General features: G+C 34.7%; 1 protein-coding gene across 3 annotated transcripts in view; it reads right to left on the bottom strand.

The window, feature by feature from the left end:
• The window catches only part of LOC136043908 (glutamyl-tRNA(Gln) amidotransferase subunit B, mitochondrial-like), a 114609-nt gene that overhangs the window by 69437 nt on the left and 29926 nt on the right, over positions 1–15246 (bottom strand). For all 3 annotated transcript variants that reach the window (XM_065728949.1, XM_065728947.1, XM_065728948.1), the window contains exons 5-6: positions 12270–12418; positions 10649–10884 (exon numbers count right to left, since the gene is read on the bottom strand). In XM_065728949.1, the coding sequence (XP_065585021.1) occupies positions 10649–10884; positions 12270–12418 (385 nt within the window). The remainder of the gene's footprint in view (positions 1–10648; positions 10885–12269; positions 12419–15246) is intronic.

Below are 15246 nucleotides of genomic sequence, written 5' to 3'. Positions count from 1 at the left end.
TAATCGTCACTGGCAAACTCCCACCGTTATATGTAAACTTGGTTGACAAGCATGTAGCACAGTGTTTGAAAATTGTTAATACTTGGGTTCTAGAGTTCAAACCCAACTCAAACAACATATCGCAGGACCAACAAAATGACCTTAGCAGTCAGGAAGCGTCCTTAAACCAATACAACACAATACAACCGCTTGTGAATAAAAAAGAAATAAAGACAAAGGAAAATGTAAAAATGGAGGTAAAAAAGGAATATACAATTTTGAAGGAAAGCGATGTGACTACAAAGATGAAGGTCAAAGCCGACTTTGATTTGTCCTCAATAACTTTTAATATCATACACCTTTCTGATCTTAAAAAGCATTCTCTTATGACACTCAAGATTACTGAAATCAGCCTAAATGCTAACATTTTTAAGACTGGAGAACAATTTCGCTTTGGTATAGGTACTTTAGAAATCAAAGATACAAGAACCGAAAACCCGTATTATGATAGAATTCTTCACCAACTAGGTGACAATAAGCAAAAAGTTCTAAACAATAAAGAAAAAGTTCTAGACATTAAAGTTGATATAAATTCATTGAAAGATGACGATTTGAGGGATTTCTCCAAACATCACGTGAATCTGAATGTTACTGCGGCACGTTTACAATTGTGTTACCTTAGTGGATTTATTGAAGATATGGTAGCCTTTAATTCATATCTTTCGATTAGTAAGAACACAGCTTTAGCTGACTCACAAATAATAACTGAGAAGACTATTAAGAATCTACAGGACTTGTTCAGAACTCGAGTTAAGTTTAATGTTTGTATAGATACACCAGTGGTAATCTGTCCTCAAAGCTTAACTGAAAGCTCGGTTATCGTCCTCAATTTGGGTAATCTCACTTTGGAAAATGAATTTGTTCGTGAAGATGATTACCAAGGAACAACAGTCATTTATGATCATATCACAGCAAAACTGGAAAAATTCAAACTCTCTTTAGCAATGTACGAGAACGGAAAAGTCCATTCTGAGCGCTTTCTAATAGAGCCAATTACTTTTAATGCAGATATAAAACGATACATTTCAAAGAGTAAAGAGTCTGATTCAGATATAGTGATAGAATCAAAGCTGGATAAAATTCCGATTCTTCTCAAAGAAACAGATCTTCCCACTTTTTTAAGAATCCTATCAGGCAATATGAACGAGGCTGGAATAATAGATAAAATGAAAGAAAACTTACCTGGAGAAAGAAGTGCCCTTGTGTCGGAAGTTTCAACAACTGTTGAGGTCTCTACCGAGAGTATAAGCCACAAGTCTACCCTAATCCCAACCCTGAGTCTCGGCCAAAAGACCACTACAATCAAAGCTAAGGTGACTCTTGATGGGTTGAAGGTCTTATTGTTCAAGGGCTCGGCTAATTCATCTGAAAATGAATTAGCCACCGAAATGCATGTGTTTCAGGTAGTAAATGACTTTTCAATGTTTAGTGATGGATCCATCAAGTTCACATCTGAGTTACAGGGTTTTAAAATGACTGACTGTCGTCAAGATGTCAGTATAAAGTACAGGGAATTAATTTCTTCAAAAACAACAAAAACAGATCAAGGGGAAAAAACTTTGGTAATTACAGTGTTGAGGGAAACCCAAGGAAACTTGGATTTTACTGGAACTTTTGCTGGAATGAAAATCTTGTTATGCTTACCATATTACCTGAAACTTCTTAGTTACCTAGTTGTGGATGATAAGCAGTCTAAAGCGTTTGTCCCAAAAGTTAGCATTTCTACAGGATTCCCATCGGTCCAAACATTATCTAGCCAGAAAAAAACACATCTACTTCTATAATCAAAGGAAAATTCACAGTAAAAGCCTGTGATATTCTATTAGTAGAGAGTCTCAGTGACGAGAACGCATTCGCAATAGTAGCAAAAACTGAAGCTGTTTTTGAATTCAACAAATCTGATCTGAACTCAGATGCAACTATTAATATTGGGCGGATGGAAGTTTTTACGTGTCCCATAAACCCAAAAGGAGAATCACAAACAGAGCTAGGAACTATGCTGCATCCAACAACTTGTACATTAGCCTACCATCAATGCCCTGAAAAATCAATAGCTACAATAAAACTTCAACCATTGATACTTAGTATTGCCCCTGGAACTCTTCAGCTACTGCAAAGGGCGTTAAGCGTATTTCTAACTGGACCAGAAGTGAAAAGGTTGCCACAAAACGTATCCAAATTATTTTCCCCAAGAAATACGTCAAAGGTGGATTTTAACGAGTTCCGTTTTATAGATTCAGTGAAAGAAAGCGATGAAAGTTCTGCATCGTCTTTGAATTCAAAAAAAACTGAAGAGATTATTATTAAACCCTTTAACATACAGTTAGATGTGGGGACAGGAATTTCTAACGGCCCCCAAATTCGTCTTCTAAGCTCTATAGGTGTCGGTAAAAATTTTGTTATAAGCAATTGGAGCACACAGCTCCAATCAAAGGGCCTTGTGTCGGTTGAGATGCTTTATTTCAGCTCTAAAGAATCTCAGATGGTGCATCTTATTGAGCCATTAATTGAAACCACTGGTGAAAAAACACCTTTAACATTTTATATTATAGCGGTTCATAATCCAATTGGAAAAAAGTCGAAACTTCCAGAATGGGATATAAAGATCAAATCAACAAAGCAGATGGAACTTACTATCTCAGAATCATTTTTTGATATATTTAGTGCCTTGAGTTCTGCCTTTGGAGAGACGGAAAAAAAACAATTGGCCTCGTCTAGGTCTTTAGATGCTACAGAATTTACTAACATGGCGGCTCGAAATTGTCCAACATTAGTGCTTGTTAATCAACTACCTATTGATGTTAGTGCTATTCTCAACCCGAATAAAAAAATTGATCTCAAACCTGGTGAAAGTTTTTCAGTTGAAGATATTAATATTCTTATTCATTCACTAATTAAGCTCAAACTTTATCATAATCAAACTGAATATGTATGTGAAAAATCAACAGTGGCGCTGTTAGATTTTTCTGAGTCAGGAGACTCACAAGTCTCCTGGGATTTTGATTCCAAGGATAAATCATTCGTAGATTCCAAGGATAAATTGAGGCTGTACAGTGTCACCAAACAACAAGACAATACGTCATTTATTTTTCTATATGCACAGTTCTGGTTCGTCAATTGTACTGGTCTTCCATTGTATTGTAAAAACAGAACATGTGAAGAAATATTGTTACCTAATGACAAAATTACAATTTTTCATGCGAAATCAGATACCAAAGGAAAGTTTCGTCTTTGCTATAAAGGCCATTGGTCACATGAATTTAACCTCGACCCTCGGGAGTCTGAAATTCAAATCAAAATAAAAACTGATAAAAAAAATTATTTTATAAAAGCAAACATGTCAATAGTTAGCAGTCATATGTCATTTAAGGTGAAGCTGACCCCTGGAATACAGTTGGTCAACTGTTCAAACTTTCCTTTGATGTATAAATTAATTGAAGATCGTCAAATTATGGCAAACTTTAATTCGCTATTACCCCACCAGAAAAGAGGGGTATGGCCTTGTAATCCAAAAAAAAACCAAAGTTGTAGTTCGGCCTTATTGTGTCGATAATACAGTTGACCAGTCTCTTGGCGATATTCCAATCCCTTTAGCGCCGCCTTTCTATGGTTTGATCAAAATGAAGGGCGAGATTGGAGCCCTTTTCTTCGAGCATATTACCACCAAAGCACAAACAAGCTTATACATTTATCCATATGCTGCTGGATTTGCACCATGGGAGATATATAACCTATGTCCAGAATCCCTAATCTATGGTCAGAAGAACAATTCTATGTCTACTCTTGGCTCTTATAAAAAAATATTGTATTCCTGGAACAATCCATTATTAGATCCTGTGCTTATTCTCAAAAAAGGACAATGGTCGACTGAAATTGCAATAACATTGAATGAATCAATCCAAAGTTACCCTTATCCCTCTGGGACTATTCATTTGTTAACTAAGGTGCTAAACAATCAACGTAGTGTAGTAATAACGGACGACAAAGAGCTGTTAGAAAGCATAAATAAATATGATAACCCGCTAACCGAGGTCAGTCTTGAGCTAGAAGGCTTAGGTCTGTCTATTGTCAATGAAGAAAAGAAAAACGAAATATCATATATTAGTGTTTTCAGGCCAACCAATTGGTCTAACTCAGCCAGAGAGGTTATCTTTGCCAGGTTTACATTCTTTGAACATGGCCTCAAAGAATGCGAATTCAGTGCTGCAACATTGCAGATAGACAATCATCTAGACGGATGTCGTTATCCAGTTGTGCTACACTACGAACCAAAAGAGACTGAATATGGTTCTGCAAGTCCATTCGTCAAATTAGTATACAAAGACAGGGTTCAGCCAAATCGTGCACCATCTGATGTTCATTTGCAGATGGAGATTCAAAAACTTGGGCTACGTTTAGAGTCTTCGTTTATAAAGGAAATGTATGATTTAATTTTTGGCGAAGTTAAAAATGAGATTGAGGCAGAAAATCTTAGAATCGAAAATATTCATTCAGATATGTCCGTTGAATTACCTACTTTAGAGCCTCCGAGAAGTGAAGAAATAAGTTTTATTCGTCATATCGGTATTCCGTCCATTGTTGTACAACTGAAAGCTTTTTCATTGAACTTTGCTGATTTTGGTATTTCGTTGCTAAAAGGAAGATACAAATTGCGTGGCATTCTTAATTTTTCCAGTTTTGAAATTACAGACACATCCTATTCGTTACAGCAGTTAATTGCACAAATCCACAACCATTACAAAAGGCAACTAAATATATGGCAATTTCTGAAGGTTCCCTACAGAATCGCCGTTTTAACAATACACAAACTGAGGAACACTATTTCTAAGTTATTATTATGTGATATTTCATTTCCTCCGTTCAGAAGTAGTCCTAAGAAAGTAAGACGTCGCCGTAGGGACATTCCCATTAAGGGGCTTGAACCGTACTCACAAAGGAACGCTGAAGGAGTGGCAATTGTGAAGAGTTTGAAGTCAGACAAAACTGAAGACTGTATAGGACATACGTATGATTGAAACATTACTTCTAAAATTTTCTACATAAAAATATCAGCTTAGTTTGGGGAAAAATCTAAGCAATCTTAAGGATGCCACTGCTAATGAAGTTCAACTAGTCTTGAAATATGATTCTTGTAAAAACATACTAATTGTTACTACTTCTACAATTTTCTACATAAAAAATAACAGTGTAGTTTGGGAAAAAAAATCTAAGTAATCTTAAGGATGTCACTGCTAATGAAGTTCCGCTAGTCTTGAATTTTGACAATAATTGTCTCAAGAAGTTTAAATTTGACAGTAAAATGACACGGATTGAAATACAAGAGAAGATAAAAGAAGCTACTCCTACATAATCAAGTGACAATATCCAAATGGGATATGCGATGTTTTGTAATGTATATTAAAGTGTATGCCAACCTATTAAAGAAACATTTTATCTTCTTTGCATTTGGGTACAATCTCTTCATTTTAGTCAAAACAAGTTTGGCCTTTGGCTCTTATGTGATGTAATTCTTGGCCAGTTTTTCCAATTTTTTCTTTCATTCTTCTGTATTTCGCTTTCTTGTGCTCCCGCTTTCATGATGAAGACCACGGTATCAAAAAACAACTTGAATCAGTCTAATAGTTTTTTTATAGTTTACATTTCTATAATTTACAACATTTCTATAGTTTATAGTTTACAATACTATAGTTTACATTTCGCCGATGTATAGTTTACATTATAATGTATAGTATAGTTTACAAATGTATAGTATAGTTTACGAATGTATAGTTTACATTTCTATAGTTTACAACATTTCTATAGTTTATAGTTTACAATTCGCCGATGTATAGTTTACATTATAATGTATAGTATAGTTTACAAATGTATAGTTTACATTTCTATAGTTTGCAACATTTCTGTAGTTTATAGTTTACATTTCGCCGATGTATAGTTTACATTATAATGTATAGTATAGTTTACAAATGTATAGTTTACATTTCTATAGTTTATAGTTTACATTTCGCCGATGTATAGTTTACATTATAATGTATAGTATAGTTTACAAATGTTTAGTTTACATTTCTATAATTTACAACATTTCTACAGTTTATAGTTTACATTTCACCGATGTATAGTTTACATTATAATATAGTTTACAAATGTATAGTTTACATTTCTATAGTTTAAATGCTCAACGTTCAAAAATCATTCTGGTGCTATCTATCTAAAAAGAAGTATCCAAATACAAATGAAAAATTCTTGGCTGTAATTGTGTTTAAACAGTGTTTCCAAATACGTGACTAAAATTATTTTGTGTTATCTTAAATCGATTCTATGTGTAAGTTTACAAGTGTTTAGTTGAATATGTAAATACCAGTGCTTAGTGCTCGATAAAAATGTACCAGTGTTCAGTTTTACATGCACATTTACCACTGTTTATGTAAATGTGCCAGTATTCAGCTGCATTATTTGTAAATACGCCTCTGCTTAGTTCTATATTTAAGTACCAGTTATCAGTTCTATATGTAAAATTACCAGAATTGAGTTCAATGTGTCAAATATCAATGTATCAGTGATCGGTTCTATATGTAATATAGCAAATTTTTCCAATTTTTCATTTTTTTTTATGCATACTTTTAAATAAAAAAGAAGTTAAAAGCCTATCCATCATAAAATGACTCATAATAGAATTTTAGATAATTCATAAATATTGAGCCTGTCATCTACAGTCTTAACGATTATATCGTCTTTATTTTTTTTACATCTCCTGAATTATGTATGCAAATATAGCAATCATCAGTTGTATAAGTAAATGTAACAGTGTTCAGGTTTTATGAAAATTTACAAGCGTGCATGTAAATATATCGGCATTCAGTTCTATTTGTAAATGTTTTTACCACTGTTTATGTAAATGTACCAGTATTCAGCTGCATTATTTGTAAATACGCCCTTGTTTAGTTCTATATTTAAGTCCCAGTTAACAGTTCTATTTGTAAATTTACTAGAGTTGAGTTCTAGGTGTCAAATATCAATGTATCAGTTCTATATGTATTATACCATTGTTGAATCCTATATGTAAATGTACCAGAGTTGAATTATGTATGTAAATATGACAATCATCAGTTGTATAAGTAAATGTACCAGTGTTCAGGTCTATATGTAAATGTAGCAGTGTCCAGTTTTTATGAAAATTTACAAGTGTGTATGTAAATATATTGGCGTTCAGTTCTATTTGTAAATGTAGCAGTGTTTAGTTCTATATGTAAATACTCAAGTATTCAACTCTGTATGTACTAGGTTGCTAGCTACCACTGCAACCCTAAAAGTACGAGTATTTAGTCCTCTTTAAGCGCAGCAGTGTTCAATTATAAATTTAAGTGGACCAGGATTCAGTTCTATATACAATTACCAGTGTTTAGTTCTATATGTAAATTTACCAGAGTTGTATTCTATATGCCAATGCATCAGTAATCAGTCCTACATGTATTGTACCATTGTTGAATTCTATGTAAATGTACAAATGTTCATTTATTTAATGAAAATTTACCCCTATTTATGTAAATGTATTGGCGTTCAGTTCTATTTGTAAATATAATAGTGTTTAGTTATATATGTAAACTAGCTGTTGGTGTGGCTCTTCGCGCCCCACGAACACCTAGTTAGTGGGGGCGCTTCGCGCCCCCCCGCGCGCGTAAGTCGTTACGCGCCGTATTAGTTACGCGTCATTGTAGTTTTGTAATAGATTGTCAGGTTTACCGACTCTTGAACATGCAACATATAATTGTCGATGGGAAAAACAATCCGTATTCAGATCTACACCGCATTTTTCTAATGATTGCCCTTGAGCTTTGTTGATGGTGATTGCTAATGTGTCCCCGTCGTCATTTATATATCCCCCCGGCGTCCCCGTTGTAGTTGTGTCCCTATGTCCCGGTCGTCATTTATATTCCCTGTGTCTCGGTCGTCATTTGTGTCCCGGTCATCATTTATATTCCGTGTCCCGGTCGTCATTTGTGTCCCGGTGTCCCAGTCTGTAATTTCTCTTTGAGTGTCACGATCGTCATTTATATTCCCTGTATCTTGGTGTCCCGGTCGTCATTTGTGTCCCGGTGTCCCGGTCTGTAACGTCATCTTATAATGACGTCATATACAAAGCTTTATATACTTATAATGACGTCATATGCAAACCCTCTTTTTTACAAAAAAACATAAAAAAAACAAACATGCATACAACTTATTTTTTTATATATGTAAATATAGAACTAAATGTGTTAAGGGTCCTCTCCCAGAACCCTTAACATATTTTTCTTAAATCCACTGCTAGCTGAAATTAAGACAAAAACCGGAAAAAACTGTCAAAATGAGGCTTAACAATTGAAACAATGGTAAGCGAATATCAATCACATTAGTGCTATTCTTAAATTGTATTTGATCACCTATTTGTATCAACTTCGTATGTAGCAATTATTTAGTTAATTAGCCACCTTATTTAGCCGCCTTGATTACCACCTTAATTAATTAACCGCATTGCAGGTCAAATGAACCTTGCAGGTTAACTGAACAGGCCAATTGAACTTTGAGAGTGACCTTACCAAGATATTCAGTTAAAAACACTGATATTTCGGACTGATACTTCTTCATTTATATAGTTCGAGGGCACAAATTGACTAGGCAAGAAAATAAAATGAATATCAATAGGAATAAATCTAGAAAACATGTACAGAATATTTTCCTCGTGTGAACCAGGGTTTGGGGGAATTGTATTTATTCAGAGGTAGGGGTGAATTTTCAAGGGGCGGGAGGATATACTGGTCACCTGGTACCAAGTACTAACAGGTACTACAGGTAGGGGTGAAACTTGAAACTTTCATGGCCACTATTATTGCTGCTGCTATTGCAGAGAGTGGTTGGGACTAAAACTGACCTAAGATGGTAAAAAAAAGAAGTCAGCAAAATCGAGGCCCTTCGTGCCACGATTTTTCGGACACCACTAAAATGCTTTGTTTGTTTAAATAAAGACGACGAAAATACTAGTATGTATTTACATACAAGTATGTAAATACTAGTTTGAACATATTATTAAAATGTTTTATTAAAAACATAATTTTAATCCTATGTTGTTACGACAAATAAAACCACACTTTTCGAAGTATAAATCGTTTTCAGTAAAGCGCAAATGATGCAATGACCTTAAGTTAGCTTAAAAGGGGGTAGCCCTACTCTTATTTGTGATAATTTCTGCTTGTTTTGAGGTTGAATTAATTATTCCTTTAGATAGCAAAAAGACTACATGACTCTATCAGAGGAGTTTTCTCAAGACAGTTTGGTGTACACTAGGTTTCTAGTGTAACCTAGTGTAACCTCATACGGCTTTGATTTTGAAACTGATAACAAAAAAAAGTTTTCTGGTCTTTCTGTCCTCACCTTACCCCTTCTCCTCGAACAAAAAAAAAATGGTCTGAAGAAACAGAGACCAATCTCTAAAATTTTGAAGCCACTGGAGACTAAAAATAAAAAATACCCTCCTTTAAAGTATAAAGCCAATATACAACGATCAGCAATTAATATAATTTTCAGCCTACAAGCCAGGGGATCATGCTAACACTACAGGTATATTTATTGAACCTTTTGACTATTCTCGTCAAAATGAATAACAGAAAATTATAATAACAGGGAGGAGAGTTATTCACCCCTTAATCACTTTCGCTGGAGCACTAGAATCTTCAATTTCCAATCAAATGAAACTGTTCCCTAGATATTCTGGCCACCAGCTGACGCAAAGTGGGTGATGGAAATAATAACTCACTAGTTAACATGTGGAAGACACCTGATTCATTACTCAGGTAGAGCTACGCACTGCCTCTGCTCTATTACATTGTATTTCACACGAATGTTCTTCAATTAATTACATTAATTAATTAAATCACATTAAATACATTATATTAAATAAAAAACACATAAAACTACATAAATTTGACAATGAATAGTACTTATTGGTTTGGTTTTGTTTCAGATGAACTAATTGGATTACAATTTGGACTAAAATGGTTTGTTTTCAGATGGCCTAACATGAGACACGCTAGCTCTCTTTCAGACACTTAGTCTTGAATTACACCTCGAAATAGAAATTCTGTAAGGGAGAAGTTCGTGTCCTGGTATCGTTGATTATTGGGTTTGGAACGAGCGTTCGCGATGTGAACCTCTAAGCTCAGCCAGAGTCAACCCAATCCCAAATTGGTACCTACAGAAATAAGTGTGTATGGGGGGAGGGGACATCGAATGATTTGCCCTCAACTACCATTGCATTCTCAACCAAAGGCAGAAAATCAGAAGACTGTACATGCGCTACGCGGACCGCAGCGCATGGGGTATTTGGGATTTTTTGGATATTTTTGGGATATGCATTATATCCACCAAAGATATTATTTTCTGAGCGAAAAAGAACCAAAGCCACTTTTCTGGGGATTGCGCCTTAAAGGCTTTAGTTTTTCATCCATTTGACTTACAAAATATGTCGATTTGAAGTATGACTTGCCACCTCCTCAATATTACCTAAATGACGCAAATACACGTTATCCGGCAATGCTGGAATCAGCTATCTTTCAGAAGGCAATCAAAATAAATTTACCTGTTTGGCTTCTTTATCTCTCATCGGCACAGTTTGATTCGAGCTCGGATCAAATCCTCTTGTTTCATTGACAACTTTACCACCTTCTCTTAGGACCTGAATTTGGCGTTGAATTTCAAATTCAATGGCTTTCACCATAGCTCTAACACTATTTAAATTCTTAATCTCTGTTCTTACACCAAGTGGTTCGTCAGGCCGATGGACAGAAATGTTAGCATCAACTCTTAATGACCCTTCTGAAAAATAAAGACGTAAATGAACAATTGATTAGTTATGACAAGTTCAGATAGGAAATTTTCATGATTGGAGAGCAACTGGCCACCTAACATTCTCCTTTGGCCACCTCTACTCTCTCCTCTGACTCCCAATTTTTCATCAGAAAGAGACATGCACTTCATTTAATCGATCAACTATCATACGACCCTTCAGCTCCCCCAAATCCCACCTCCCAAGTAAAGTAAGACAAAGGTAACCATAGATCATAGAACAACACAGGTAAATAGATTATTAGCATTCTAATTTGATTCTACCACCGATCCAGTTAGTGTCAATTTCCACCAAAATAAAAAAAAAAATCACCAAAAATTTTTCGTCAAATCAAAATATATCAAGTGATAGACAATCTAAAATGGTATTTTGAAATAGAAAATTGTAGTATTTTGGCAAAGTCCCCTTGAAATAAACGTAAAGGGGTCCGTTTACCCCTTGAAATAAACGGACTTCAAGGACAAAAACACTGGTTTTTGGGGAAAACAGATTTCGATTTTCATCATTTTTGACAGGTTGAACTGTGAAAAAAAATGAGAAAAATAATTAATTAAACTCAACAATTATTTCTTCCATATAACAATTTGTTTTCTGAAATCGATTAATCTTCACAGGAACGCTGAATCTCCTTAAGCAATCCTAAATATGTTTAACTTAATAGTCTTAATTAATTAGCATTTCAAGTAATTTCCAAGATTAGCAAAAAAAAAAAACCTCCCCCATAATCTAATGTAATTAGGATAAGTCAAGTTAAAATAGCTTCTGAAAAACCTAAAACAGTGCTAAAATAAACTTACTTTCCTTTTTCCTTTTCTTTTGAGAAATTTTCTTTAGAATGTATAGAGCTGAGAGTGTTTGAAGGTAAAATACCAACAAATTTTTAAAGTGGACATTGTCAGAGCAGCGTCTGAAAGGGTTAAGTTTTAGCCAAAATAAAAGACTGAACTTCCTTACTGATTTTACGCTCTTCCAGGCGTTAAGAGGAGGCAGATGGTCAAATCTACTGATTACGAGCCTGGTTCATGTGGGAGATGATATAAAGCCACAAAGAATCCCACCGGAGGCCAATCTAAATCCGTTTTGATACCACTAAGCCAGGATTTGGTCTGGCCTTTAGTTTTTTGTCCATGAAGGAACTTAAATTAAGAGCACGGCGCATCACAGAAAAGTTTCCAGTAGTTTTTAATGAGATGGCGAAATCACCGAATATTTATCAGGGTTGCCGGAGTATTCGGTACATCTCCTGGAGCTTCCTCTTGCATACGACTGGTACATAAAATGAAACGTATACGATATGGTGCATACGATACGTAAGGGATGCATAATAAGAAGAAAAATATGAAAAATATCTTACCATCCATTTTGCAGTCACAGGTCTTTAGCTTTTTCAGGACCAAGATTAAGTCATTAACCATATTGGCAGCTTCCTCGGCACTATGGAGCTCAGGTTCAAACACAATTTCCATCAATCCCATTCCAGCTCTATTTAAATCAATCAAGCTTCTAAAACAGTAGAAATAATGAAATAAGATGCTCAAAAGTGAAAAAAACTCATTGGGTAACTGAAGAGGCTAAACTAAAATTTTGACAGACAAATCTCCTGAGGAGGGGAAGGGGGTAACTTGCCTACTAGGGGAGTCGAACAATTTACTGTCTATCATTGGGACTTCAGGCACACGTTTGAGTATTTTCCTAGAAGAGGATAAAATACGTTTTCCATGGGATATCGTCCACTTGTCTGTAGTAATTCAAAAGGTGATATGTGACGTTTGATGTCAGGTAATGTACAAACTAAATAGAAGTTTGTAATTTTTCGAAAATGGGTTCTACCTCTTCTTTCTCTAGCGCAGAAATACTTATAAATTATAGGTTTGTATATTATAATTATCTATTTCTTATTTTGGGAAAAAAATTGTTTAGGCAGGTATTTTTTTTTTTTAATAATGGCAGACAAAACCGAAAACACATCTTATTTTTCCCTCTATTCTGTAAAAACTTACTGCCGCCACGGCCGTGTCCAGGGGAGGGGGTAGTGGCCCCCAACAAAAGAAAGTTTGTCCAGCTCGTAAAAATGTAACAAAAACGAAAATAAACGAATTTTTTATGTGCTTTTGGATTTTTGTACCTCCCCTCCTCCGAAAAAAATCCTGGATACGGCCCTGACTGCATCATATTGCTTTTTGAATTACTGCCCCCGCCCTTTTTCCTGCCTCTTCCCATAACTGTCTATTTTTAAACTGGCTTGTGGCTAACATCTTGCTCAATCGCTGAGTCTCTTAAAATATGAAAAATTTGTTTTTCAAGCCAACTGTCATCTGCAAAAAATACCAAATTTGTATTTTTCATCCATTTAAAAAAAATATTCATTATTATTTATATTAAATATCGTGTTAGTATACATTATTATTACATTTGTTATTATAACTTTATTACATTATTACTAAATTACTATTTATATTATATGTTATAATTATACTTACATTATATATTATTACTTATAATTAAAATAATCTATGTGTACAATGGAGTAACGAACTCTTAGATTTAAATGAATTCAGGACTCGTCATTAATGTAAGTTTGAAATTTGTCTTTCCTCCTTAATGTTTTGTAACTGTGCTTTTTTTTTTCTTTACCTATTTTGTTGTCAGTTGAAAAAAGAATGGTGGAGGAGGAGGAACCACATCCAAATCCTACCCCCCATAGTGGTACACGAATTTAATCTAAGACACGACCCATGAGTTTATTGCGAGGGATTGATGGGGGGTAAAACTTGAGAGGGGTAAAACCAAAAGGGACGAAAGTGGTCAAGCCCAAAGGTATCCCTTTATGTGAAAAACATTGTGCTTCGTATAATCAGTTTTTATAAATTTAGTTCAAGCCCCTAAGCCCTGAAGTTCATCGCCAGTGTGTATTTTATAATTTAAATTCAGTTACAAACACTTGTTTCATAGGTCATGCTACTAACAGAGTTGTCACCAAAGGCAAAAATAAATTGTCTTTTCAGTTAGAAAAGTCACCAAAAGACAATTAGGAAAGAAGATCTTCACTATACCGATTACGTCCAAGTCTATCAAGCAAAGCAAATATGATAGTTCGAACATAGTCCGAACACAAATACAACACAAATAGAACACATAGTCCGAACACAAACACAAATAGTGTTTCATTGCCTTAACAGCAACTCGTTTCAATCTTTTGGATTTCATATGTATAATAATAATAATAATAATTTATTCCAGAAAAAGCCCGTGGGCCATAGGAAAATTACATAACAACAAACAAACACCAAATTAACTACATTAAATTAATACCATTTAAAGAAAACGCTCCCGATGTGCCGCTGCAATCCTTACAAATCTTGCTATCCTTTTAATACTCAGGAAATTTGTCTCTTTCATTCTATCTACCATCCATATCTCATTCAATTTTTCTTTACCATACATCTCTCGCCTCCAATCATTCAATTCGACACATTCACACAAAAAATGTATTAAACTTTCATCCTGAGATCCACACATAGGACAAGCAATAGATTCTACCTTCTCCCCTTTTCTCCCTTGATACTTTCTTTTCTCCCCAATCAAAAATCCATTTCCCCTCCAATCCAAATAAGCCTTCAAATCCTCTCTTCTTAACCCAACCTTCCAAAATACTAATCACGAATAGACAGAGTTTTCGTAAAAGTTTCTAAGAGGTTACTTGCTTATTTGCATGCTAGTCAACATGCAAATAGTCAACAGAGAGTCGACTTTTATATATTTTTTCGCCATCTCACCCTACTAAATGTATCTAGTGTCTACATCATTTTGGGTAAACGCACAGGCAAAGTGTGCATGAGAGGATACCTTCAGGCCCTCTTCCGAATTTCTGAGTTTTAGAATTCTTACAATGTTTGTTTACACTTTCCAGCATAATTTGCATATTTTTCCATCTTTCCGAAGTCTTGGTGACCCCATCCTAACCAAAAGCAAGTTCCTGTGCGCACGCCTTCCTAAGGAAAAATTCACTTATCTTATTACAAACAGCAATGAGTTGACGTTTCCAAAGTCCTCCCCCCCCCCTCCTCCATCTCAAAGATGGACCTTAAGAAGGTTTTAGAGCTAAAACTGTCAGAAATAAAAATTAACGCACATTTTATTTGTCTTATATATGGCACGGACTAGAAAATGGATTAATATTACCATTTCCTTATATGATGTAAGAAAATGTTAATTTCAGCAATAAATGATCTCAAATATACCAAGATATAGTCTAAAAGAATAATTTAACATAATTTCTCGTTACTGCAAAGATGACAAATCCAGTAATAAAATGAAACATGACTAGATCA

This window comes from Artemia franciscana, chromosome 2 (assembly GCF_032884065.1).
Source record: "Artemia franciscana chromosome 2, ASM3288406v1, whole genome shotgun sequence".
Taxonomy (NCBI): Eukaryota; Metazoa; Arthropoda; class Branchiopoda; order Anostraca; family Artemiidae; genus Artemia; species Artemia franciscana.
Note: the sequence above shows the minus strand (reverse complement) of the source record. Positions and strands in the feature narration are given on the sequence as shown.